Here is a 23,232-nt window from a genome sequence, read left to right as displayed (position 1 = left end):
ACAAAATGGCTCCGACGTCCCCAGTGTCAAGCCTACGAGTTTCATTGATTTGTTGACGTTGAACTCTTCGTGTACTTGTTATACTTTTATTTCTTCCATAAAATGTTCGTGTTTTTTTGCTCGTTCCAAATGAGTTTTATTCTGGTCTGGCTACCCTGACAGGATGCCTGTCAAGCCCTGAAAGAACTAAAGGATACTTGAAAGGTCACCAACAATTAAACGAAAACTCTGTAAACACGTTTGGCCAAGGAACTGGGGACACGAGGCCATTTTGTGGTCCCATCCATTCCTGAGGGAAGAGCTGGATTTTTGGAATGAATCTGTTCTAGCTCCTGGGTCTCCCCACGTCTCTGCTGCTCCTTCCCTGATCACTTTGTTCACCCACCTACCCCCAGTCTGACCCCAAAGTTTTTAAGGAAGATGTAACTTTCAAGGCTTCCCTACACCGAATACAAAATTCTCTCCTTAAACTTTCCCTGGATATGCCAATCCTGGAGGCTTTCCAGAAGGGTGGCGCTAGGCCACAGGACACAGGAAGCTCAAAGGAGGCCTATGCAAGGAACAAGGAATCGAAGAGTTGGTTCGCCGAAGCTGAAGAGGGTGCTTTGGCAGACAGGATGGAGGTGATGGTCTCATCTTCCAGTTAATGGGTGGACTCTCCCCCGCAATCCTGAACTGACCATTACCTGCCTCCTAAACTGCTCTTCTCAACATTCCCATCCAAGTAGGACACCAGGCAGTCGCCTGCCACCTGACTCATTACCCAACTGTTACCAGGTCCTACTGCTTCTCCCTTCACTGCATGCCCTGAGCTAAGAAGCTTCCACAAGAATAGGCCAGATTTGGCTGAAGGATTCTTAACCTCTGGCAACAAGGGACATCAGTTCCCAACCACCCACTGGACATTAAGTGGCAGCCTTCAGGACCCCAACAGAGGTGGGCCTAGGCCAACCTTAGGGGCCCACACTCTCCTCTGCCACTTTTACACCATCACTTTGTACCACCTCCTTCCCTTCAAGAGGTTCAAATCCTGACTTGGCCACTGAAGACCACTGGACAAGCTAGATACCATTTCTGAACCTATTTCTCCTTGACTATGAAGAGAATTAATAGCTTTTGACACTGGCTAATATTAAGAAAATGTGTTTAAAACTGTCCAATAGCTCTGTGTAGTCTTGCTCCTTAACAGGTAAGACGTACATATGCGGCGCAGTGTAAAACGGTTGGTACAAGTTGGTGGCTAAGGTGTGGGTTCAAACCCCACCTCTTACTAAATCTCAGTCTCCTCATCAAACACAACTGGTACTAGAACCAAAACTCACCAGTTTGATGCAACGACTCAATGAGCTAATAAGTGGAGTATTTGTAATGGCACTTAGAATAGTTACTCTTTCCCACCCGTTTGGGGTTCTCCGGATAAACAAGGGCCCCTGTAACCTTATGGGACATTCAACCAACACTTGTAGTGGCTGCAAAATGAGCCTCACTTAAGAGTCACCTACCCCAAAAGGAAACACAGGAGGAAGACACAAAACTTAATTTAATAGAAATTTCATTTGTAGTTCTTACATTCTCAGTATGAGCCGAGCTAGAACCCGCTGCCCCACTCGGAACTGGCCCAGTCCTGGGGGCAGGGGAGAAAGGAGAGAGGGAGGTCAGAGCTCAGGGCTCAGGAGCCCCATTCTTCCTCAGTGCTGGGGGGCTGGTGATGCCACCCTCTTCTCCCACCACCCCCCCTGTGGGATCCAGGAAGGAGAGCAGATGGAATCTTGGGCCTGGGGCTTCTCCTCCACGCCACACCCCACCCTGAGTCCCCAAGTTGGAGGGGAGCTAAGGGATCTGGGGAGATAAGGGGACAGCAGAAAGCAAAGATGTCAAATCAAGAAAGATGAAGGCCAGGGGTGAGGGGTGAAGGAGGATCAGAGACAAAACACCAGTTAAAAAAAAAAAAACTTTAAAAAAAAAAAAGGGAGGGGGAGAACAAAAACAAAATCCACCCCAAATTGGAACCCGCCTGGAAAAAAAATGAAAGTTCTCCAGTCTCACAGAGACATTATTTGGCGCGGCCGGCTCTGCGGCAGGAGCACTCAGGCCTCAGTCCAGCCCTGGAGGCGGCAGCGGCGTGGCCCCTACAGCTCATCCTTGGCCTGGCCAGGGGCAGCGTCTTCCTCGTCCTCTTCCTCTTTCTCGTCCTCATCCTCCTCATCCTCCTCCTTGTCCTCCTCCTCTTCCTTGTCTGCCTCCTCCTCTTCCTTGCGCTTCTTCTCCTCCTCCTCCTCCTTTAGCCTCTGCTCTTCGTCTTGCTTGTCCTTCATTTGTTTTTCTGCTGCCTGTGTGCAAACCACACACCTCAGGGCCCGGACTCCCTTGGCAGCCCTGCCCACCCCCAAGCCCAAGACTGGACCCTGGTCCCACCTTCGTAACACCCCATGTCTCGTTGCCAAACTCCTCAGCGTATGCTTCGTCGTTGGTGATGAGGAAGTTGTCAAAGATGGAGCCAGACTTGACCTGTATGGGGCCAGGGAGTAGAGGAGTGGTCGGAAGGGTGGTCAGAGGGGATATACCTGTTGGCCTTGGCCTCGAAAAGGTCTCCCGCCCATATTCCCATAACCACTACACAATGCTACAGTTTAATGTTGCAGTTAAAAAACAGGCTGCCTGGGCTTCCCTGGTGGCGCAGTGGTTGAGAGTCCGCTTGCCGATGCAGGGGACGCGGGTTCGTGCCCCGGTCCGGGAAGATCCCACATGCCGCAGAGCAACTGGGCCCGTGAGCCATGGCCGCTGAGCCTGCGCATCCGGAGCCTGTGCTCCGCAATGGAAGAGGCCACAGCGGTGAGGGGCCTGCATACCGCAAAACAAAAACAAAAACAAAAAACACAAAACACAAAAAAACACAGGCTGCCTGGGTTCCAACACCAGCTCTGCCATTTCCTGCCTACATGATCTCAGGCTGGTGACTTCACCTCTCTGCACCTCAGTTTCTTCATCTGTAAAAAGGGGTCTCACTCCCTTCTTTAAATATTTCTCTAGTACCTACTACGTGCCAGGCACCATTCTAGGTGCAGAAGGTACATCACTGCACAGAACAGACAAAAATTCAGTCCCTGTGAACCTAATTTTCTAATGGTACTATCTAACCACCTAGGTTGTTGGGGGCAATAAAATGAGTTGGTTCCCGTAGGTACTTGAAACAGTACCAAGAAGTTAGTAAGTACAACTTCAGAGTGGGTGCTGTAAGAATGCTGTAAGGACAAACCAGGAATTTCTTTAAAAAAAGAAAAAGCACCATTTTGGAGTCAGACCTCCTTTGTCCCTTTCCTCCTGGGTTGACCCTGTGCACTTGAGGTCCTGGGATCCTTCTCTTCCCTCCGTGTCTCACCTGCCATAGATCCAAGCCCAGTACAGCAAAGTTTTCATAGGCGTAGATGTTGCTATCAGGGGAATACTCAGGGTTGTCGATCTCTGGGTGGATCCAAATGCCCTTGTAATCTGGGTTGTCAATCTGTCGGGGCTTCCACTCACCCTGCAGAAGAAGTGAACTGGTGGGTGAGTGGAGATCAGTGCGTTCCCCACTGTGTACCGCCCTGCTCAGAGCCCCAGGCTCACCTTGTACTCTGGGTTCTGAATCACTGGTGGTTCCCACTCTCCGTCCATCTCTTCATCCCAGTCCTCGGGCTTCTTAGCATCTGGGTCAGGAATGTGCTCAGGCTTGTCCCAGTCCTGCAGGTACATTAGGAGGTCAGAGTTGGCCCAGTTGTCCTCCACACCCTCCATGGTGGGGAGCCCCTTCCCAAGAACGAACCTCAGGCTTGGAGTCCGTAGGGTCATCAACCTTGGCTCGCTCGTCCCAGTCTTCAGGCTTTGCAGCATCAGGATCCTTTATCTTCTTGGGAGGCAAGAAATCCCAATCGTCCTCCAGAGAGCCTGACTCCACCTGGCTGTTGTCAATCTTTACCTCATAGGTATTATCAGGCCGCACAATCAGCGTGTACAGGTGTGTGAATTCATCGTCCTGAAGAGAGTGGGAGATCAGTGCCCCGCCCACCAGGCTGGCCTCTGAGCCTTCCCTTACAGCCATTTGTCACCACCCCCAGAGCACACCTTGCAACGGATATCCTTGTTGATCAGCACGTTCTTGCCCTTGTAGTTGAAGATGACATGAACCTTCTTGGTGCCAGGACCACAGATGTCCGGGCCTTGATGAGAAGCAGATCCAGTCAGAACTAGAGATTGTCTACCATTATGAACCCCTCCCCACCCATTTATAAAAAAAAAACTTGGTTCTTAAACTCAGGTCTGTCAAGGTGAAAAGACAAAATTCAGATATCTCTAAGGGACCGTGATTAGGGATTTAAAGAAAAAAAAAATCAGTGCTCTACAAGTCAGTATCTTTACTTGCAGAATTAGTAAATGCCTACCTTATAAAATTGTGCAAATTAGCAGTCTTAAATCAACGATAACAATATAGAAAGTTGCTACTAACTGTAACTATTTTCTCAGCTTCTCCTCCAAAGAACTGTTTAACCATTTAAGTGTTTTCTATGATCTTAAGACCACTTTTCATGGGCTATAAAGAACTCACGGGGTTTCAAACTCCCTCTAACTAATCAGAGGTCAGCATCAGGGTGGGGCCCGCTCACCAAACATGATGTTGTATTCAGAGTCTCCATGCATGTCTGTCTGGTCCAGACCATCTGGAAATAGCTTCACGTAGCCGCCCCCACAGTCGATGTTCTGTTCGTGTTTCACGGTGAACTGCACCACCAGTGTTTGACCCTTATTGGAGAAGGGCTCGAATCTGGCCGACAGAGCATAAAACCGGGCATCCTGGCTTGTCTGCAGCCCTAGCAAGGAACGGTAGTCAGATCACGGCTCAGCAACAACCCCCGGGAGACCCTTAGGATGGGAAATACAGACGACTCTCCCTTCCTCCACCTCTTCTACTTCTAGGGATACCCAAACTGTGTGGTGACTAGGGCTTCCTCCAGGAAGTCCTCCTGGATCTGGGCACCCACCCCTAGGCTCTTACCTTTATCTTTCTCCTGGTCACCGTAGAACTTGCCGGAACTGAGAACGAATTTGCCAAAATCTGGTTTGTGTTTGGATTCGATCCAGCGCTCGGTCCATCCGTCTAGGGGACCAAAGGGGCAGGTCAGAGTAGCGGTGCTGATCACCCCCCACCAAACATCTACCAGGAGCTACAAGCTGCTGGGGGCAAGGAAGGAGATTCCCCCTCCCCCCGACTGTCCCCACCCCAACCTCTAGCTTGACAGCTCTGGTGGCTTAAAAGATCCTCGGGCGAACCCTAACTCCCGCCGCGGAAGACCGCCGCGCCCTCCCCGCTCCCCAGGGACGCAGAAGGAAAGATCGCCTGCGGCTCTAGCCCCTGAAGGCCACTGTGTTGGTCCTCTGAGCAGTAATTACAGGCGACACGCAGATATGGCCTGGGGGGCCAGCCGCGTCGTTAGGACGGCCTCAAGGCGGGACTAGCCGTTACCTCCGTCCAGAAACTGCTCCTTGAAGTAAACGGCGGGTTCAGCGGCGCCCAGGCCAAGAAGGCCGAGCAGCACCAGCACGGGTAGCAGCATGGCGGGCCGAGGGGGCGGCGGCGCGCGGGCCCTTTAAGTCACTCTACCAGCAATAGCTCTGCAGTAGGGACGGACGGTGCCGCCGGCCGTGCGATTTTATAACCGGCCGCCTCTCAAACCAACCTGGTCCGGCCTCTTGGCCCTCCTCTCCCACTTTATCATTGGTCTGCGGCCACAGCTCTGCCTTTCCATTGGACCCTTGTGGGTTCAGCAAGTTAGGCTGTGCCTCGGAACGCTGGGTTCCCAGATGGCCGATTTCTATTGGCCGCACCGCTGGCCAATGAAGGTCGACCACGCGTTGTGGGGGACGCCCACCGGTGTAGTGGGGGCCTCGAGCCCCTCAGGCCAGGTCATGTGACCAGACCTCGGCCCAACCCCGCCCTCGCCCGCTAGCAGCGCTAGAGGTCTAGGCGTTTAAAGAATCCGCGCGAGAGCCCGTGCAGCTGCTTAGAGCTAGGGCCCTGCTCCAGCATCGACTCCACTTATCCCCTCTACAGGGATGGGTAGGCAAGGTTTTCCTAACCTTTTCTACCCTGAATTTGGGGAACCCCACCACTCCGACCCTCTCTCTCTCCATCTCTCTCTCTCTCTCTCTTAACCCCCGCCCCCCGCCCCGCCAGGATGGGGCAGAGGGCATCGAGCCCTAGGGCTTCAGATCACCCCAGCGCCTGAGCCGTGCAGGCCTGCGGGGGGAGTGCCGGCTCTCTCCTCCGTACGGCCCCTAGTTCCCTGGCAGCCTGTCAGACTGCTGCTGTGTGAGCTGGGGCAAGGCATTTAGCCTCTTTGAAGGCACAGGAGCTCGTGAAAGGCCAAGAGGAGCGACCCCGGCCGGCTGCTGGCCGGCAGAAATGCTTTCAAAGCTTTTAGGGATGTCTGGGACAGAGGGAAGGAAGCCCTGAACGGCTCGAAGTTGTGACTATAGGCTGGGTCTCCTACGGTTGTTCACCTTATTGCAGCCTGTCCTTTACCCCTCATCCCCTCCTCAGCCGGTAAATGAAAGGGGTCACAGTCTTGTGGTCTCCCACAAACGGCCTGCTTTTGCAATTAAACGGCTAAAGATGAGAGGGCAGGGGGTTCTGTTGGGGAGGGACAAAATGGGACAGATGGTGGGGAAGATAAGGTCTAAGGGAGGTGGCCAGGACCCCTGAGACTAGAGCCTTCTTAGGAAGGCAGAGGCACATGACTGAAAGTAACACACCAGCTCCCTGCCCCTAGGCTGCAGGAAGGAGGCAGGAGAGGTGGGGCTTTCCCAAACTCTGAGCAAATTGGCTCTGGACCTGGGAAGTGGAAGTAAACTGCTGAAGGGGGTGGATCTTGGCAAAAGGGTGGGGAGGGGGTGCTTCCCCTCTAGTGGTGGGGACTCAGAAAAGAAAGGAATTAGGAGTCTTGGAGAAGTTGGGGTTCTGCCCCTTCCCCAAGACAGTATCCAGTATTGCCCAACCTGGTCCTCCCCAACGAGGACCCCCCAAGTCTGGGATGACCACTCTAGGCCTTCCACTGACCTTCCCCCCGCCTTCCTGCCCTTCCACCATGTGTCAGGGACACATGGGCTAGGTGCTGCCTGCCAGAGGGTAGACACTATGCCTGTCTTGTTCACCTCACCATTCCCCCCCGCACCCCACAGTGTCTCCTGCAGCATCAGGCACAGAACAGGCTTAAAACCTACTTGACGTGGGACAGAAGCAAGGAAAGAAGGAGTCTTGCTGGAATTAAATAAGCAAAAATGGGGAAAGTGCTTTGAAGCTAAGAAGAGACTTTGAGGGATGCATTCTGGATTTTTATCAGGATCTCACTGTAGGTCCAGCATTGGGGGATATTAGTAACCCCATTTACCACGCTCAAATAACAGTTGTGATGGCTAAATGAGTAAGTGCTTAGAACAGCACCTAACACAGAGTCCACACTCAATTTAGTACCAGCAAGTATTGCATGTGTGTGTGGGTACTATTTCACTTAATTCTCACAGTAGCCTGGGCTCAGATCATTTCCATCCAAGTGAGGAAACTGAGGCACAGAAAGATTAAGTGATTTGGCTGAGGGACAAAAATGGCAGATCTGGGATTAGAATCTATTTGTGCTGTCTAATGTAGTCTCCACTGGCCACATGTGATTATTGCCTTTTGAAATGCAGCGGCTGTGAAGTAAGCTGTAAGTGGAAAATATACATCAGAATTTGAAGACTTAGTGTGAATAAATAATGTAAAATATCTCACTAGTAGTTTTATATTAAGTGTTGAAATGATAATGTGGACATTTTAGGTTCTATAAATTCTTCAAATTAATTTCACCCCTTTTGTTTTTAACGTTGCTACTAAAATGTGTAAAATTACATTTCTATCTCGAAATATATTTCTTGTTTTGTCTTGGCCAAGCTGTGGCATGCTGACCAGGGATCAAACCCGTGTCCCCTGCAGTGGAATAGTGGAGTCCTAACCACTGGACCACCAGGGAATTCCCAGTATCTTGAATTATATTTCTATAGGACAGCACTGATCTATACTACAAATTATTTTCCTGACATTGGTCTTCTCAGAGCAGGGGTATGGGGAGGAGGGGGCAGGTTCTGGAGTGTTTATAATTTCTGACGCTGTCCACCAGCTCCTTGCAGAACCTTGGGCAAGGCATACCACCCTCCAAGCCTCAGTTTTCACATCTGTGAAATGTATATTATATCAGTATCTACATCATACAGTTTGGGGGAAAATGAAGTAAGACACCTGAAGCACTTAGCACTGGGCTGGGCACAGGGGAGAACGTCCATACAGGTTAGCTGCAACCTTGAATATATTATTCAATAATATACTATTATTGAGTCCTTCTCCCCTCTATAAATAGGGTTGGTCCCTACCCAGACTCCCTTTTAAAATTTAAAAGTAGTTGACATCAGGGACTTCCCTGGTGGTGCAATGGTTAGGACTCCGTGCTCCCAAAGCAGGGGGCCTGGGTTCGATCCCTGGCCAGGGAACTAGATCCCACATGCATGCCACAACTAAGGAGCCCTGGAGCCACAACTAAGGAGCCCATGTGCTGCAACCAAGGAGCTGGAGAGCTGCAACTTAAGACCCAGTGCAACCAAATAAATAAATAGATTTTTTAAAGAATAATAGAAAAAATAAAAGTAGTTGACATCAGCAGGATGACTATATCTGGAGTCCACCACCTACAGCCCTCCTGTGGGGGGTAAGAAAGAATCCCCAAGGGAGGACTGGTCTGAGGCCCAGAGAGGGGGAAGTCCAAGGTCACACAGCCCCTGCTGGTGAGGCTGGGTGAAGCTTAAAACAATGATATGAGTCTGTCTTTGATGGTATTAATTTGACCTCTCTGGTCAACAAGAAACCACCAGTCCAGCCAGTACTGTGTCCCTAACCCCCTCTTAAGTTCAAGTGACACGCTCAAGATGGCGGCACCCGAGCCCTGCAGCATAGTCTGCCACACTCAAGATGACGGTGTACGCCCCCCGGCGCCGGTTCCGGTTCCGGTTCCGGTTGTTCTGGCCGCCGGCAGGCGCACGCCGAGCGCCCTGGGAGCAGTCATGGCAGACGGTCCGGTGGCGGAGGTGCTGCTGCAGCGGCTGGAGGCGGCCGATGGCGGCTTGGACAGCGCTGAACTGGCGGCCGAGCTGGGCGTAGAGCATCAGACCGTGGTGGGCGCCGTGAAGAGCCTGCAGGCGCTGGGTGAGGTGAGCTGGGCCGGTGATGCCGGGCCTCCTCGCTTTTGCACCTGCGGTTCCCTTGCCAGGAGGGCTCTGCCTCCAGGCCAGATTATCTCAGGCCTGGTTAGGAGTAATTGTATGTGTCCCGCCCAGGGTGCGCAGGCGGGGAGTCAGGACCGAGTGAGGGCCCCGGGGTACGGATGTTCCTCATGCAGTAAACGTCCATTGAGGCATGATCAGTGTTGAGGGGGTGGAGAGGAGAATGGTGGACCAGAAAGACGCAGTCGCCGCCTTCACGCAGGCTGCGGTATAATGGATATACTCAAGTGACCGGAGTGATGGAGGAAGCACGGGGCACTCAGAGGTGTTAGCAGACCCAGGCTTGAGGATCAGGGAGAGTATCCCAAAGGAGATGACAGCTGAGTCGGGTTTCTGCATTGAGTAGAAAAGCCATGGCACTTTAAGGTACAGTGGGGTAGGGAGGTGGCACAAGTGGTGAGAGAGACCCAGCAGAGCCAGATTTTGCGAGGCCTTGTAGGTCTTTATCTCACAGGGGTACTGGGGGGCCATGGCAGGAGCTAGAGCCAATGAGATGTGTGTACTGCCTACATCACTCTTGGAAAGGATCGGTGCGGGCAGGACTGGAGGCAAGGGGACAGTGGCAGAGGCTGGCACAGCCCCAAACTACAGGGTATGGTCCCTGGCTGTAGGGAGGCAGCTGGAATGGAGAAGGGATTCAGGTGAAGGAATGAAATAAGGTTCATGGAAATGTAGGGGTAGCTCGGATGAAGCCCAGCCTTCTGACTTGGACAAGGGAAGGGTGATGGAGCCAGAGGGGGAGGATGCTGACCGACCCGTGGGTCACCCAGCAGGCTGGATCCATGAGGCTAGGACTCAAAAAACATAGCTGAAAACATCAAACTTACATGATGTGCCCTGCTCTGGCCTCAGATTTATTCCTCATCCAATCTTTGATGTGACCTTCAGTTGATGGCACTGTTATTATCCCCATATTGCAGATGTGACAACTTCTAAGCACTGGTCAGAATCTTGATCAGTGTCACTAGAAGGAACAGGCAAACCTGGATTTGAAGCCTGAGGTCGTCAGTGCAGAAAGGGATTGAAGCTATGGTGTATGGGATGACAGTACCTTGATGGATGTGAAAGTGACATTTGTGTAGGCTACTGAGAGTTAAGTGTTGGCAGTTTAATGGGGTTCATTGTAAGGATGATGACGATGATATTAATGTAGTAGTAGTTATATTTATGCAGCATTTGCTGCATACTAAGCGCTCTGCATCCTTTCTGTGTATTAATTTAGTTACTCAAAACAACTCTCTGAGGTAGAACCCACCACACCCTTCTCTCATGGATAAGAAAATTTGCTCAGGGACGTTAAGCAACTTTCCCAAGGTCACACAGCAAGAGAGGAGCAGAGCTAGGAATTAAAACGAAAGGGGAGCCTAGGGTTCCTGTGTGTAATGTGGGCAGCCTGGGTTCTTCTCTGACATCTGGCTACACTGAGATGCATGTAAGTGTGGAAATAAATCATTTCACCCGAGACTTTAAAAAAATCTTTCCCAGGTTCAAAAGTGATAGGATTTGTTCTTTGCCAGGCAGGTAATACCCTCAGTACTTTACCTCACCCTGGGAGGTGTGAATCATTTTTGTCATTTTTCCCATGTCACAAAAGATTTACTGAGGCTCAACGAGGCGAGATCACTCCGCTGGGAAGTGGTACAGCTGAGAGGCAAAGCTGGCATCACAGGCTGTTCTTTGACCTGCGTCCCCAGTGCTGCGGCAAGGGGGTGCCTGGACCTGAACCCTGTCCCTGCCCGTGTCCCCCTGTTTTCCTACAGATAATCGAGGCTGAGCTGCGTTCCACCAAGCGCTGGGAGCTTACCACTGAGGGCGAGGAGATTGCCCGGGAAGGCAGCCATGAGGCCCGGGTGTTTCGCAGCGTCCCCCCAGAGGGCCTGCCCCAGAGCGAGCTCATGGTAGGAGTCTGAGTGGGCAGGGCCTAGGGAGGTGTTGGGATGAGGGCGACCCTTGTGTCCCCCTCACTGCAGCCTTGCTCCCACAGCGACTGCCCAGTGGCAAGGTGGGCTTCAGCAAGGCCATGTCCAACAAGTGGATCCGAGTGGACAAGAGTGCTGCCGACGGGCCCCGGGTGTTCAGAGTGGTGAGTCCCTGCCGGGCGGTAGTTGGACAGGTAGTCGGACAGTTGGGCCCCCTGCCCTCACGGCCCCTCACGCCCATCACTGTGGCAGGTGGATAGCGTGGAGGATGAGGTGCAGCGGCGGCTCCAGCTGGTCCAGGGTGGACAGGCCGAGAAGCTGGGAGAGAAGGAGAGGAGCGAGCTCAGGAAGAGGAAGCTGCTGACTGAAGTGTGAGTGGGTGCCGCCCCCCCAGCTCACACCTGTGTCACCTGCATGGCCCTGGAGCAGAAGGGGAGCCATTCTGCTCACACTGGGCCAGGGTGCTATCAGTCTCCTCCCAGCCTCCCTTCACACTGTGGTTGTCGAGCACGCACGCCAGGCTCATGCCGTGTCAGGGCCTTTGCCTCTGTTGTGCCTTCTGCTGAAAAGAGCTTCCTGCTCTTCTTCAAAGCAAGTTCTGACATCAAACCTCTGCTCATGTGTCACCTTAGAGAGGCCACCCTGACACCCTTTCCTCCCTTCAAATTCCATAAAAGTTCCTCACTCCTGGCCTCCATCCCTTGTGCCCTGTTGACTTCCTTTACAGTCCTAAGCACCGTCTGAAAGTTTATGACTGCTGGGACCTGGACAGGCTGGGGGCTCTGCCCTCACAGAGCTGACGACTCCTTTGAGCAGACGTAGCAGTGGCCTAGCAGTTATAAGAACGCAAACTGGGAATTCCCTGGTGGTCCAGTGGTTAGGACTCTGAGCTTCCACCGCAGGAGGCCTGGGTTCGATCCCTGGTTAGGGAACTAATATCCCATGTGCTGCATGGTGTGGCCAAAAGAAAAAAAAAAGACTGGAATGGGGCTGCCTGATTCAAGTCCCAGCTCTGTCATATGCTAGCTGTGTGACCTTGACCAAGTCACCTGATCTGTCCAAGCTTCTGTTTATGCATGTGTAAAATGGCTCCTTTTCACACAGGATTATGGGGTGATTTTATGGAGCAGAGCCTAGTGTGGAGTAAACTCTCTAAACTTGACCTATTATTATCACTCCCAGCTATATGCGTAGTGCCTTGAACAGACCCTGGTACACATTAGGTTCTCAGTAAATGTTTGTTGAATGAGTAACTGCATGAACATAGGGATGTAGGTCGGGGCCAGCTAAGAGGATTCTGGAGATGGTAAGTGTCAGGAAGGAAATACAGCAGAATGACTTGGTGGGTGACTTTGGGGTCAGCATCAGATGGGAGGTCAAGGGAAACCACTTGGAGGAGGTAACAGCGTTGTCCTCTGGCCTCAGGAACCTGAAGACCTACTGGGTGAGCAAAGGCAGTGCCTTTAGCACCAGCATCTCCAAGCAGGAAACAGAGCTGAGCCCAGAGATGATCTCCAGGTAGGGGGTAGCCCCAGAGCTGGGGGCCGATGGGGGTGTGGTAGGCAGCCCCCACCAGACCCATGTACCCTGCATCTCCCCATAGTGGCTCCTGGCGGGATCGGCCCTTCAAGCCCTACAATTTCTCGGCCCATGGCGTCCTCCCTGACAGCGGCCACCTGCACCCCCTGCTCAAGGTCCGCACCCAGTTCCGGCAGATCTTCCTGGAGATGGGGTAAGCATGGGGCCAGGGGTGGGGCTAGCCCACCTGCTTGGCACAGGCAGGGCAGTCAGGCTGTGTCTCCCACCAGGTTCACCGAGATGCCGACCGACAATTACATTGAGAGCTCCTTCTGGAACTTTGACGCACTCTTCCAGCCCCAGCAGCACCCAGCACGGGACCAGCATGACACCTTCTTCCTGCGAGGTGGGTGGGCCCCGCTGTGCCATCAGAGGTGCCAGGACTGGACAGAACCTTTTGGGGTGGCATACCGTTTTACAGGATAAACTCCATCCTCCTCAGTGTGGCCGACAAACCTGTGTGAGCTGCTATCATCAACTTCTGTTATCTTCTTCCACCTCCCCTCCTGCCCACCTCAGGGCCTTTGCCCGTGCTGTGGCTTCTGCCGAGAACTGTCTTCTCCCAGGTCTTCATGGCAGGCTCTGGCATGAAGCTTCTGTTCACATATCACCTCAGAGAGGCCACCCTGACATGCCCTTGTCCCCCCAAGTTCTAAAAGCTCCTCACTGCTAGTCTTCAACATTGCTTCCCAGTTCTTTCTTTCTTCCACAGTCCTTAGTACTCTCTGAAATTGAATGACTTTCCAAAATGGTGGTTGTTTCCCCCACCAGCAGGGCAGATGAGGCTGTTGGGTGCCTGTTACCTGGCCAGGAGCAGCAGCGCCATTGTCATCATTTCAGCATCCAAAACTTGCTGAGCCATGGGACTTCCCTGGTGGCCCAGTGGTTAGGGCTCTCCGCTTCCGCTGCAGGGGGGCGCAGGTTTGATCCCTTGTCAGGGAAGTTCCACATGCCATGTAGTGTGGCCAAAAAAAAGAAAAAAGAAAAAATATATATATATAAAACTTACTGAGCTGTCACTGTCCTAATCTTTCCACCAACTATAGGAAGTAGACTGTTAGCCCTGTTTTGCAAATGAGGAAATTAGGTCTCAGAAAGGGGACATCACTTGCCCAGGGTCGCAGCTTATAGGCGGTGGGGCTGGGATTTGATGTCAGGCTTTTCAGGTGCACTAAAATTGTGTCTCTGGAAGGGACTCATAAGAACTTGCACATTCGTACAGCATAGAGTCTGCACCTATGACTGAGCTCCTGTGTGCCAAAGTCTCTGTGAAACACCTGGGTCACAGCCAGGAATGAGACAGAAATCCTTGCCCTGATGAGGCCCGCATATCCTGGTTGGGTGAGATATGCATTTAATTCTAAGTAAGCTGTAAACCCGGCAATGAAAGATGGCAGTAAATGTGATGGGGGAATTGACGTTATGTTGGTGGGGGAGCACGCTGTCAATTTAAGTTAAAGGCCGCGGGCTTCCCTGGTGGCGCAGTGGTTAAGATTCCGCCTGCCAACGCAGGGGACACAGGTTCAATGCCTGGTCTGGGAAGATCCCACATGCCGCTGAGCAACTAAGCCCGTGCGCCACAACTACTGAGCCTGCACTCTAGAGCTTGCAAGCAACAACTACTGAGCCTGCATGCCACAACTACTGAAGCCCGTGCTCTGCAACAAGAGAAGCCACCGCAATGAGAAGCCCGTGCACCGCAACGAAGAGTAGCCCCCGCTCGCCGCAGCTAGAGAAAGCCCGCCACAGCAATGAAGACGCAACGCAGCCAAAAATAAATTAATTTAAAAAAAAAAGTCTCCGTGCTCCCAATGCAGCGGGCCCGGGTTCGGTCCCTGGTGAGGGAACTAGATCCCACGTGCATGCCGCAACTAAGAGTTCGCATGCTGCAACTAAGGAGCTGGCGAGCCACAACTAAGGGGCACACCTGCCACAACTAAGGAGCATGCCTGCTGCAACCAAGACCCGATGCAACCAAATAAGATAAATAAATTTTTTTTTTTTTTTTTTGCGGTACGCGGGCCTCTCACTGTCGTGGCCTCTCCCGTTGTGGAGCACAGGCTCCGGACGCGCAGGCTCAGCGGCCATGGCTCATGGGCCCAGCCGCTCCGCGGCATGTGGGATCTTCCCAGACCGGGGCACGAACCCATGTCCCCTGCATCGGCAGGCGGACTCTCAACCACTGCGCCACCAGGGAAGCCCCAATAAAATATTTTTAAAAATAAAATGAAGGCTGCTTAAGTAAAGATGGAAGGAGGTCAGGGAGGGAGCTATGCCTGGGGAAGGAAAGTTCCAGGCAAAGGGAATGGCCAGTGCAAAGGCCCTGAGGCTGGCACATGCCTGGTATGCTCACAGATCAGCAGGGAAGCCCTGTGGCTGGAGGAACTGATCAATTAGGAGTGGGAGGAGAGAATTCCCCAGCAGTCCAGTGGTTAGGACTCTGCGCTTCACTGCCTAGGGCACAGGTTCGATCCCTGGTTGGGGAACTAAGTCCTGTGCAGGATGGCCAAAAAAAAAAGAGGAAATGGGACCACGGAAGGTTCTGGGCAGAGGAGAGACTGACTCAGGTGTTCCCAGGTACCCTCTGGCAGCTGTGGAGGGTGGGGGAGGGAGCTGCCTGTGTCACTATCTGTTTTCAGTGCGGTGGCTATTTGAGAAATGCTCCTTGACTGACCAGATGTTGCTCTGTCCTGCCCAGATCCAGCCCAGGCCCAGCAGCTCCCAATGGACTATGTCCATCGCGTCAAGCGGACCCACTCTCAAGGCGGCTACGGTTCACAGGGGTAAGGCAGGACCCAGGACTTTGGGTCCTGGGCAGGACACCCAGGGGTGTCGGGGGAAAGAGGTTGGGGGCCATGAGCTGCATCATGGACTTCCTGTATGTCCCTCTGAAGGTACAAATACAACTGGAAACTGGACGAGGCTCGGAAAAACCTACTGCGCACCCACACCACGTCGGCCAGCGCCCGCGCCCTCTACCGCCTGGCCCAGAAGGTGTGGCAGGGCTTGGGCAGCGTTGGAGGGGCCAGGGCTGACATGCTGACCTTCTCACCCATGCCCGGGCTTGGCCTGCCTCTCATCTCCAGAAGCCCTTCACAGCGGCCAAATACTTCTCCATTGATCGTGTGTTCCGGAATGAGACCCTAGATGCCACGCACCTGGCCGAGTTCCACCAGATCGAGGGCGTCGTGGCTGACCACGGCCTCACGCTAGGCCACCTCATGGGCGTCCTGCGGGAGTTCTTCACCAAGCTGGGTGAGCAGGCGGGCTGGGGTGGGCAAGCAGGAGGATGCCTTGGTCGTCAGCCTGACCCTCCCCCTTTGCCCCTCTCTTCCCCCTTTGCCCCACCCCCACCCCCACTCTGTTTGGCTGCCTCCCCACCCAGGTATCACCCAGCTGCGTTTCAAGCCGACCTACAACCCTTACACCGAGCCCAGCATGGAAGTGTTCAGCTACCACCAAGGTCAGGGTGGAACCCAGTACTGGGACAGGGAGGGAGGTCTCAGGCTGTCCATGGCTCAGCCTAGGTCCCCGTCACTGCCAAGCCCACACCCCACCTCCCAAGCTAACTGCCAGGCCCAGTATCACCCACACAAGCCGCCCCATCGTTCTCGTGCCTTCACAGGCCTGAAGAAGTGGGTGGAGGTTGGAAACTCTGGGATCTTCCGCCCTGAGATGCTGCTGCCCATGGGGCTCCCTGAGAATGTGTCAGTCATTGCCTGGGGCCTCTCCCTTGAGCGGTGAGTACCCAAACCACTTAGGGTATTGGCTGCCTTACTCAGGTGGCTTGCCAGGCGTGGGGGCCTGCAGACTTTCAGCCCCATTCATTCGTTCATTCATTTGAGAAACCCTTAGTGAGCACCTGCTGTGTACTGAGTCCTGTGCTGTGATTATGACATACACATCTCTACTTCCATGAAGCCAGGGGTGCTAGTGGAACACAGAGGATGATAATTAGCGAGATAAATAACAAGTAAAGCTTAAAGTATGTCCAAAAGCAGTGTTATAGAGAAAACACAGCAGGGAGGGCTAAGGAGATGTCAGGGAAGGCCTCTCAGAGGAGGTGGCATCTGAGCAAAGACTGAACGTGGGTGAATTGGTAAGCCGTGAGGATATCTGGGGAATGGCGTTCCAGGCAGAGGGAATAGCCAGTGCAAAGGCCCTGAGGCTGGAGTGGGCCTGCTGTGTTTGGAGAACACTAAGAAGGCCAGTGTGGTTGGAGGGAATGAGTGAGTGAAGGTGGAGAATGGGAGGAGATGAGGGTGGGGAGGTGACAGGACAGGTTGAGCAGGGCCTTTTGAGCCCCAGGAAGGACTTGGGCTTTTACTCAAGGAAGGTGATAAGAGAGGTTCTGATCAGAAGAGAGCATGACCTGACCTCATGTTAAACCATGTCATGTCCCCCCTCCCAAGCCCGACAATGATCAAATACGGCATCAACAATATCCGGGAGCTGGTGGGCCACAAGGTGAACCTGCAGATGGTGTACGACAGTCCCCTGTGCCGCCTAGATGCCGAACGGGGGCCCCCGTCGACACAGGAGGCCGCATGACACGAACCGCCCTGGATAGGCCGCCTTCCCCAAGACCCTGCTGCCCTTTGCATCCCTGCCAGTGACCCCCTTGTACTTACGAGGCCTCTGTGAGGCCAGTCCCCCTGCCCCTGGTATCTCCTCTTCCCCACTGGCCCCAGGGTCCCAGGGACAGGGGAGCGGGTAGCAGGTTCATTCTGTTGTCCACCTGTGAGGGTGGGCCTTGGGGAGCCCTGCAGACCAGCTGCTGGCTAATAAAGTGGGCACTTGCCCTCATCTGGTGCCTTTCCTTAGGGGTGGAGGGGTGCTGGAGCCCCGGGTGTGAGGCGTGGTGGGTTGGAGGTCTTGGATCTTCAGGAACCCCTGGCCAGCCTGAGCCAGATTCCTCCAGGGAAGACTAGCTCCATCAGGCATTTACTGATTTACCTCCTGGTGCCAGGTTCTTCTAGGTGAAGGGAACAGAACCCCCTACCCCTGTGGAAGGGGCATTTGGGAAGGGGAGGCCAAGGCGGGCGTCGGGGCCCCAGGAGTCAGCATTCCCACCAACTGGGAGCCAGCATTGGTGGGGCGGGGCGTATAGCAAGCTAAGCCTTTAAAGCTGCCCTTTTTGTTTTTTTAAGAGCAGTTTTAGGTTCATAGCAAAATTGAGTGGAAGGTAAAGGGATTTCCTATAAACCCCCTGCCTTGACACATCATAATGACCCAAAGTCCATAGTGTACATTACAGTTGATTCCCTGTGTTGTATGTAGGTTTGGACAAACGTATGATGACGTGTATTCATTCACTATTATGGTATCATAGAGAGTATTTTCACTGCTCTGAAAGTCCTCTGTGCTCCACACATTCACCCCTTTCTCGTCCCCCTAAAATTACTACTCTTAAAAAAAAAAAAAAAACTCAAGGATTTCAAATGAGCCCAGAATAGAGATGAATGAGTAGGATAAAGCTCCATGAACCCACCACTCACACTGGACAGTGAGCAGCATCTCACACCTGTTTCTATGGGAATATTTCAAAGCCAATCCAAGTCACCACGTCGCTCAGCCCAGATCTTCAGGGGCAGCACGCTTTTGGAAACAGACAATTTTTTATGTAACCATGAGGCCACTTTTATACCCAGGGCAGTTGGCAGTCAGCTGAGACCATGGGTTTTGCTGGTCCCAGGGCCTGGGGGCACCAATCTTCCAAGGGCTCCTCACTGAAATCTTTTGTTTATTTATAATTAAATAATCCAGGAATACAGAAAAATATTCCTTCATTCAATAAATGTACACCTTTATTTTTTTAGTTTTTTTGTTGAGGTATGGTTGATTTGCAATGCTGTGCCAATCTCTGCTGTACAGTGAAGTGACCCAGTTATACACATATAGACATTCTTTTTTAGTATTTTTTTTCTTTCTTTTTTTTTTTGCGGTACGCAGGCCTCTCACTGTTGCGGCCTCTCCCGTTGCGGAGCACAGGCTCTGGATGCGCAGGCTCAGTGGCCATGGCTCACGGGCCCAGCCGCTTTGCGGCATGTGGGATCTTCCCGGACCGGGGCACGAATCTGTGTCCCCTGCATCGGCAGGCGGACTCTCAACCACTGCGCCACCAGGGAATCCCTCTTTTTTAATATTCTTTTCCAGTATGGTTTATCATAGGATATTCAATATAGCTTCCTGTGCTATACATTAGGACCTTGTTGTTGTTCTAATGTTGTTAGGACCATTTGTTCTAAATGTAATAGTTTGAAACGTGCATCTCTTAAGTGCCAGCAGTGTTCATGAGCTGAAGACCCAGCAGTGGGCAAAGTTGGCTCAGGTCCCTGCCTTCAGGAGCTGACGTGGGGTGGGGGTGGGGAGGGACCTGGAGAGGCATGAGAGACAGGATGAACAGATAAAGAAATGGGGGAGGGGTAGAAAGTAAAAGTAAAGTAAAAAGTAAAGGCTGGTGAGGGTGAAGCATGTATAATATGAAGCATAATACAGTAAACACCCAAGAATCCACCCCTAGTTCATTCGAATCTGAGCATAGATTATATTTGCTTTGGATCTTTCATTTTTTAGATCTGTGCGACTAATGGTTTGAAGACCCTATGAGCTTGTCCTAGTTTCTTTTGCCCCCAGCCCACTAAGGTTGCCGCCTCCTGAATTTGGTATTTATTATTCTCATGTGCTTTTAAACTGTTGCTACTTATATGTGTCACTTTAACAAGACACGGTTTCAATTTGCATGTTTTCAAATGTTACACAGACTGTGCACCATAAAAATCATCCTGCATCTTCTGTGTTGCCTTTGTTTTGGTTTGGTGCCAGTGTGTTTGTGTATGCATGCTTAAAAGTAAGTCTGAGGGGCTTCCCTGGTGGCTCAGTGGTTGAGAGTCCGCCTGCCGATGCAGGGGACACGGGTTCATGCCCCGGTCCGGGAAGATCCCACATGCTGCGGAGCGGCTGGGCCCGTGAGCCGTGGCCGCTGAGCCTGCGCGTCCGGAGCCTGTGCTCCGCGACGCGAAAGGCCACAGCAGTGAGAGGCCTGCGTACCAAAAAAAAAAAAAAGTGAGATTTTTCCCAGTAGATAATCCTCAACTCTTCAAATCTGATGCTGCAGGAAGATGCATCTCGCATAACTTGTAGCTTTGCCACAAGATACTGTTAGCCACTGTTTATTAAACTCTTAATGTGTTCCTAATGTTTATCCCTGAAACTCTTATAATAGTCTCATGTTTTAGATTTTATCACCTTGCTATTAGACAAAGATGGGTTTTGAGAGTGAGTGGCAGTTTAATGATCACCCCCATTGGTAAGAGCCAAGATTGAAACCCAGTTCTCCAGAACGTAGGTGTTAAGGTGTGTGCTCTAGTGTGTGGCCAGGGACAGAGCCCTGCACAGAAGGGCTGAGCGACGTGAGCAGATTCCCACTGTCTCCCTTTCGTGAGCAATGTGACAGGTGTCCCGAAGAGGAGCTCCATCTCCTTCCCAGTCAGTTGGGACAAAGTCCCAACCCTTCATCCTTCACCCACTGCTTCCCCCAAGCCCTGCTCGCGCCACCAGGCCTGGCTACTCCTCAAAGGCACTGAGCTTGCTCAGACCTCAGGGCCTTTGGCCAACCATTTCAAATCCTTTGCCTTTTTTTTTTTTTTTTTTTTTTTTTTTTGCGGTACGCGGGCCTCTCACTGTTGGTGGCCTCTCCCGCTGCGGAGCACACGCTCCGGATGCGCAGGCTCAGCGGCCATAGCTCACGGACCCAGCTGCTCCGCGGCATGTGGGATCTTCCCGGACCGGGACACGGACCCGTGTCCCCTGCATCGGCAGGCGGACTCTCAACCACTGCGCCACCACGGAAGACCCCTTTGCCCATTTTTTAACTGGGGTTTTTCTGTCTCACTGAGTTGCAAGAGGTCTTTGTAGATACTGGATACAAGTTAAATATTTTCTCCCAGTCTGTGGCTCCTTGTGTGCCAATTACTATTATTGTTGTCACTATTAATTCATTACTGTTATTACTACTCTTATTATTAAGGGGTATGGGCCCAACCCTTAAGGGCCAGGCCCCCATTCTTTCAAGGAGCTTCTGGTTTTGGAGTGCAGGTAACTGATTCAAGGTGGTAACTGCATAAACTTTTTCACTGAGGGCAATAGGTCGTAATCAAGGGACAGCAAAGGTCAGAATTTTTATTGGAAAGACCTCCGGGCAGAGCAGATGAACGGTTCTCACCATTCCCCTACTGACCTTGGGCCCTGGAACCTCACACATGCGCACACGCGCGCTCAGAGACCACAGGCTCCTCCCGTTGGTGCCGGCTGCGCGCGCAGCCCCTAGACAGCCCAACCGCCACTTAACGGCCGACCCCGCCCCGCTGCGCGCGTAAGTTCCCAGAAAGAGGCGGGGCCAGGAGTGCGCACCGCTGCCCATCTTTGGGGCGGGGCATTCCGGGGGCGGAGGAGGCGCGTGCGCAGAGGGCGTGAACAAGAAGGCGGGAAAAGACGGAATGGAGCGGCAGGGAGTACGCTGCGCTTGTTTCCTTCGCGCGGGCGGCGGGCGGCGGGCTGACGGGCAGGGAATGGCAGCGATCTTGGGCTTCCCCGACGAACCAGAGCCCTGCCGTTTGTCTCCTGCCATCGCGGCCCCTCCTCGCCCGACTGGGCTCCGATTTCCCGACTGACCTACCGGGCCCTGACTAACCGACTGATTGTGTGACTGACGCACTGACAGCCCAGGCAGGACCGACTTCCACGCATGGCGAGTGGCAGGAGTAGGGTAGAGAGAGACTCAGACATCCACGCGCCTCACCCGTTTTTCTTCTTCTTTTTCTCCTACCTCTTTTCCCTCCTTGAAGGCCTTGAGCCGACTCGCACACCAGTTAGCCCAGGCCCCCAGCACCCCATCCGGAGCACCTGTCCTCACCCCGGCCCCTTCAGGTCTCCCCACCTCAGTCCTCCTGTGCTCCAGGCACAGGCTCCCCGCGGTCATCGTGGCGCCCGTCCCAGCACCCCCCGTCTCTTCTGCGGGTCCCCAACATGCCGCATCGGCAGACAGAGGTGCCCAGGGTTGACGGGGCGGGAGCAGGGGGATCTGACTGCTTCTCGCCCTCCTTCGACCTCTCAAGCGCTGGCCGTGCTCACAGGTGGACATGCCCCAGACAGAGGGCAAGGACCAGGAGCCACAGCTGTTGGGAGAGAGCCAGGAGCAGCAGCAAGGCGAGGAGAGCCGCGAAGAGGAGTCTGGTCGAGGGCCAGCTAGGTGAGGAAGAACCCGGCCCATCGAGTCCAAACAGACCCCTGAGTCCCTCTCATTCACCCTTTTCTTCCGCAAGACCCTACCAGTGTCTGCTCTTGTCGCATTTGTTGCACATACTCATCCAGCATCTCCCGTGTGCCTGGGATGGAAGTGCTGGGGACACAGCAGTGAGGTGACGTTCTAGGAGAACGTCTATAAACTTGGGAATATGCAGTAGTCAGGGGATGCTAAGTGCTCTGAGGAAAAAAATAGGGAGGGAGTGACAGGTGACCAGTTTATTTATTTATTTTTAAGTTGATAAAATACATTTTGTTTATTCTGATGCAAAGCCAGTCTAAATCAGCTAAGTCTAAATCATAAAATAAGCTTTTAACAACTAGGAAACAACTTTTATATATATGCATTAGCCAGTCTAAATTAATCCAGCCAAGTATTGCTTTGAAGAGGCCCTTAGATACCTGGAGTTAATTTGAAAATGAAGAAAAAATTGCTTAAGAACATCATATAGCAGTTCCTGTTCAAGAGAGCTGTGTATTGGGGTGGCCAAAAAGTTTGTTCGAGTGTTCCATAAAATGGTCAGAAAAAACCCGAACGAACTTTTGGGCCAACCCAGTATGATGCCTGTGAACTCCCCTCCTCCCAAGAGTCTACAGCTACATATGGAAAAATTTCCTCTTATAAAAACCTAAAGGCTGGGTTTCCCTGGTGGCGCAGTGGTTGGGAGTCTGCCTGCCGATGCAAGGGACACGGGTTCGTGCCCCGGTCCGGGAAGATCCCACATGCCGCGGAGCAGCTGGGTCCGTGAGCCATGGCCGCTGAGCCTGCGCGTCCGGAGCCTGGGCTCCGCAACGGGAGAGGCCACAACAGTGAGAGGCCCGCGTACCGCAAAAAAAAAAAAAAAAAAAAAAAAAAAACCCTAAAGGCTGGCTGAGTAATAACTACACATTAGGCAAATGAGAAGAAAATCACATAAAAGTGGGTAGGAAAGGCTAGGAAACAATCTCACCATATACCCTACCCCCAGTGCGGTGTCCCACAAGCAGGAGGGAACTCAGACCCTGGAGCTTCTCCCTGAGGACTGAAGGGTTCAAACCCACTCCTCAGGCATTTCAACTTGTTTTGAAGAGGTGAATTGTTGCACCTGAGACC

The 23,232-nt window shown here is 52.7% G+C and overlaps 3 protein-coding genes across 5 annotated transcripts in view; 2 read left to right on the top strand and 1 right to left on the bottom strand.

The window, feature by feature from the left end:
- Positions 1–1,522: 1,522 nt before the first annotated feature.
- CALR (calreticulin) lies at positions 1,523–5,679 on the bottom strand. 2 transcript variants are annotated; one of them, XM_060144968.1, is made up of 9 exons: positions 5,498–5,678; positions 5,030–5,131; positions 4,641–4,844; positions 4,102–4,196; positions 3,803–4,012; positions 3,607–3,720; positions 3,380–3,523; positions 2,416–2,508; positions 1,523–2,330 (listed from the first exon to the last, which is right to left on the bottom strand). In XM_060144968.1, the coding sequence occupies exons 1-9, from the start codon at positions 5,586–5,588 to the stop codon at positions 2,130–2,132; spliced, it is 1,254 nt and encodes a 417-aa protein (XP_060000951.1). In that variant the 5' UTR covers positions 5,589–5,678; the 3' UTR covers positions 1,523–2,129. The 2 variants fall into 2 exon arrangements, with proteins under 2 accessions (XP_060000951.1, XP_060000952.1); XM_060144969.1 differs by lacking the exon at positions 3,380–3,523 and having other exon boundaries at positions 5,498–5,679.
- Positions 5,680–9,089: 3,410 nt separating this feature from the next.
- On the top strand, positions 9,090–17,642 carry FARSA (phenylalanyl-tRNA synthetase subunit alpha). Of its 2 annotated transcripts, XM_060144954.1 has the most exons (13): positions 9,090–9,267; positions 11,100–11,237; positions 11,324–11,422; positions 11,511–11,629; positions 12,684–12,776; positions 12,862–12,990; positions 13,067–13,182; positions 15,535–15,619; positions 15,731–15,830; positions 15,923–16,091; positions 16,222–16,299; positions 16,462–16,576; positions 17,249–17,642. In XM_060144954.1, exons 1-13 carry the CDS (start codon positions 9,121–9,123, stop codon positions 17,385–17,387), a joined length of 1,527 nt encoding a protein of 508 aa, XP_060000937.1. In that variant the 5' UTR covers positions 9,090–9,120; the 3' UTR covers positions 17,388–17,642. The 2 variants fall into 2 exon arrangements, with proteins under 2 accessions (XP_060000937.1, XP_060000938.1); XM_060144955.1 differs by lacking the exon at positions 16,462–16,576 and having other exon boundaries at positions 17,249–17,392.
- Positions 17,643–21,315: 3,673 nt separating this feature from the next.
- The window catches only part of SYCE2 (synaptonemal complex central element protein 2), a 13,513-nt gene continuing 11,596 nt past the window's right edge, over positions 21,316–23,232 (top strand). Inside the window, exons 1-2 of the mRNA XM_060144983.1 lie at positions 21,316–21,349; positions 21,953–22,086. Coding sequence (XP_060000966.1) covers positions 21,335–21,349; positions 21,953–22,086 — 149 coding nt within the window. The 5' untranslated portion in view covers positions 21,316–21,334. The remainder of the gene's footprint in view (positions 21,350–21,952; positions 22,087–23,232) is intronic.

Source organism: Lagenorhynchus albirostris, chromosome 3, assembly GCF_949774975.1.
Source record: "Lagenorhynchus albirostris chromosome 3, mLagAlb1.1, whole genome shotgun sequence".
NCBI lineage: Eukaryota > Metazoa > Chordata > Mammalia > Artiodactyla > Delphinidae > Lagenorhynchus > Lagenorhynchus albirostris.
The sequence above is the reverse complement of the archived record's forward strand: the minus strand, read 5'-3'. Positions and strand labels throughout refer to the sequence as shown.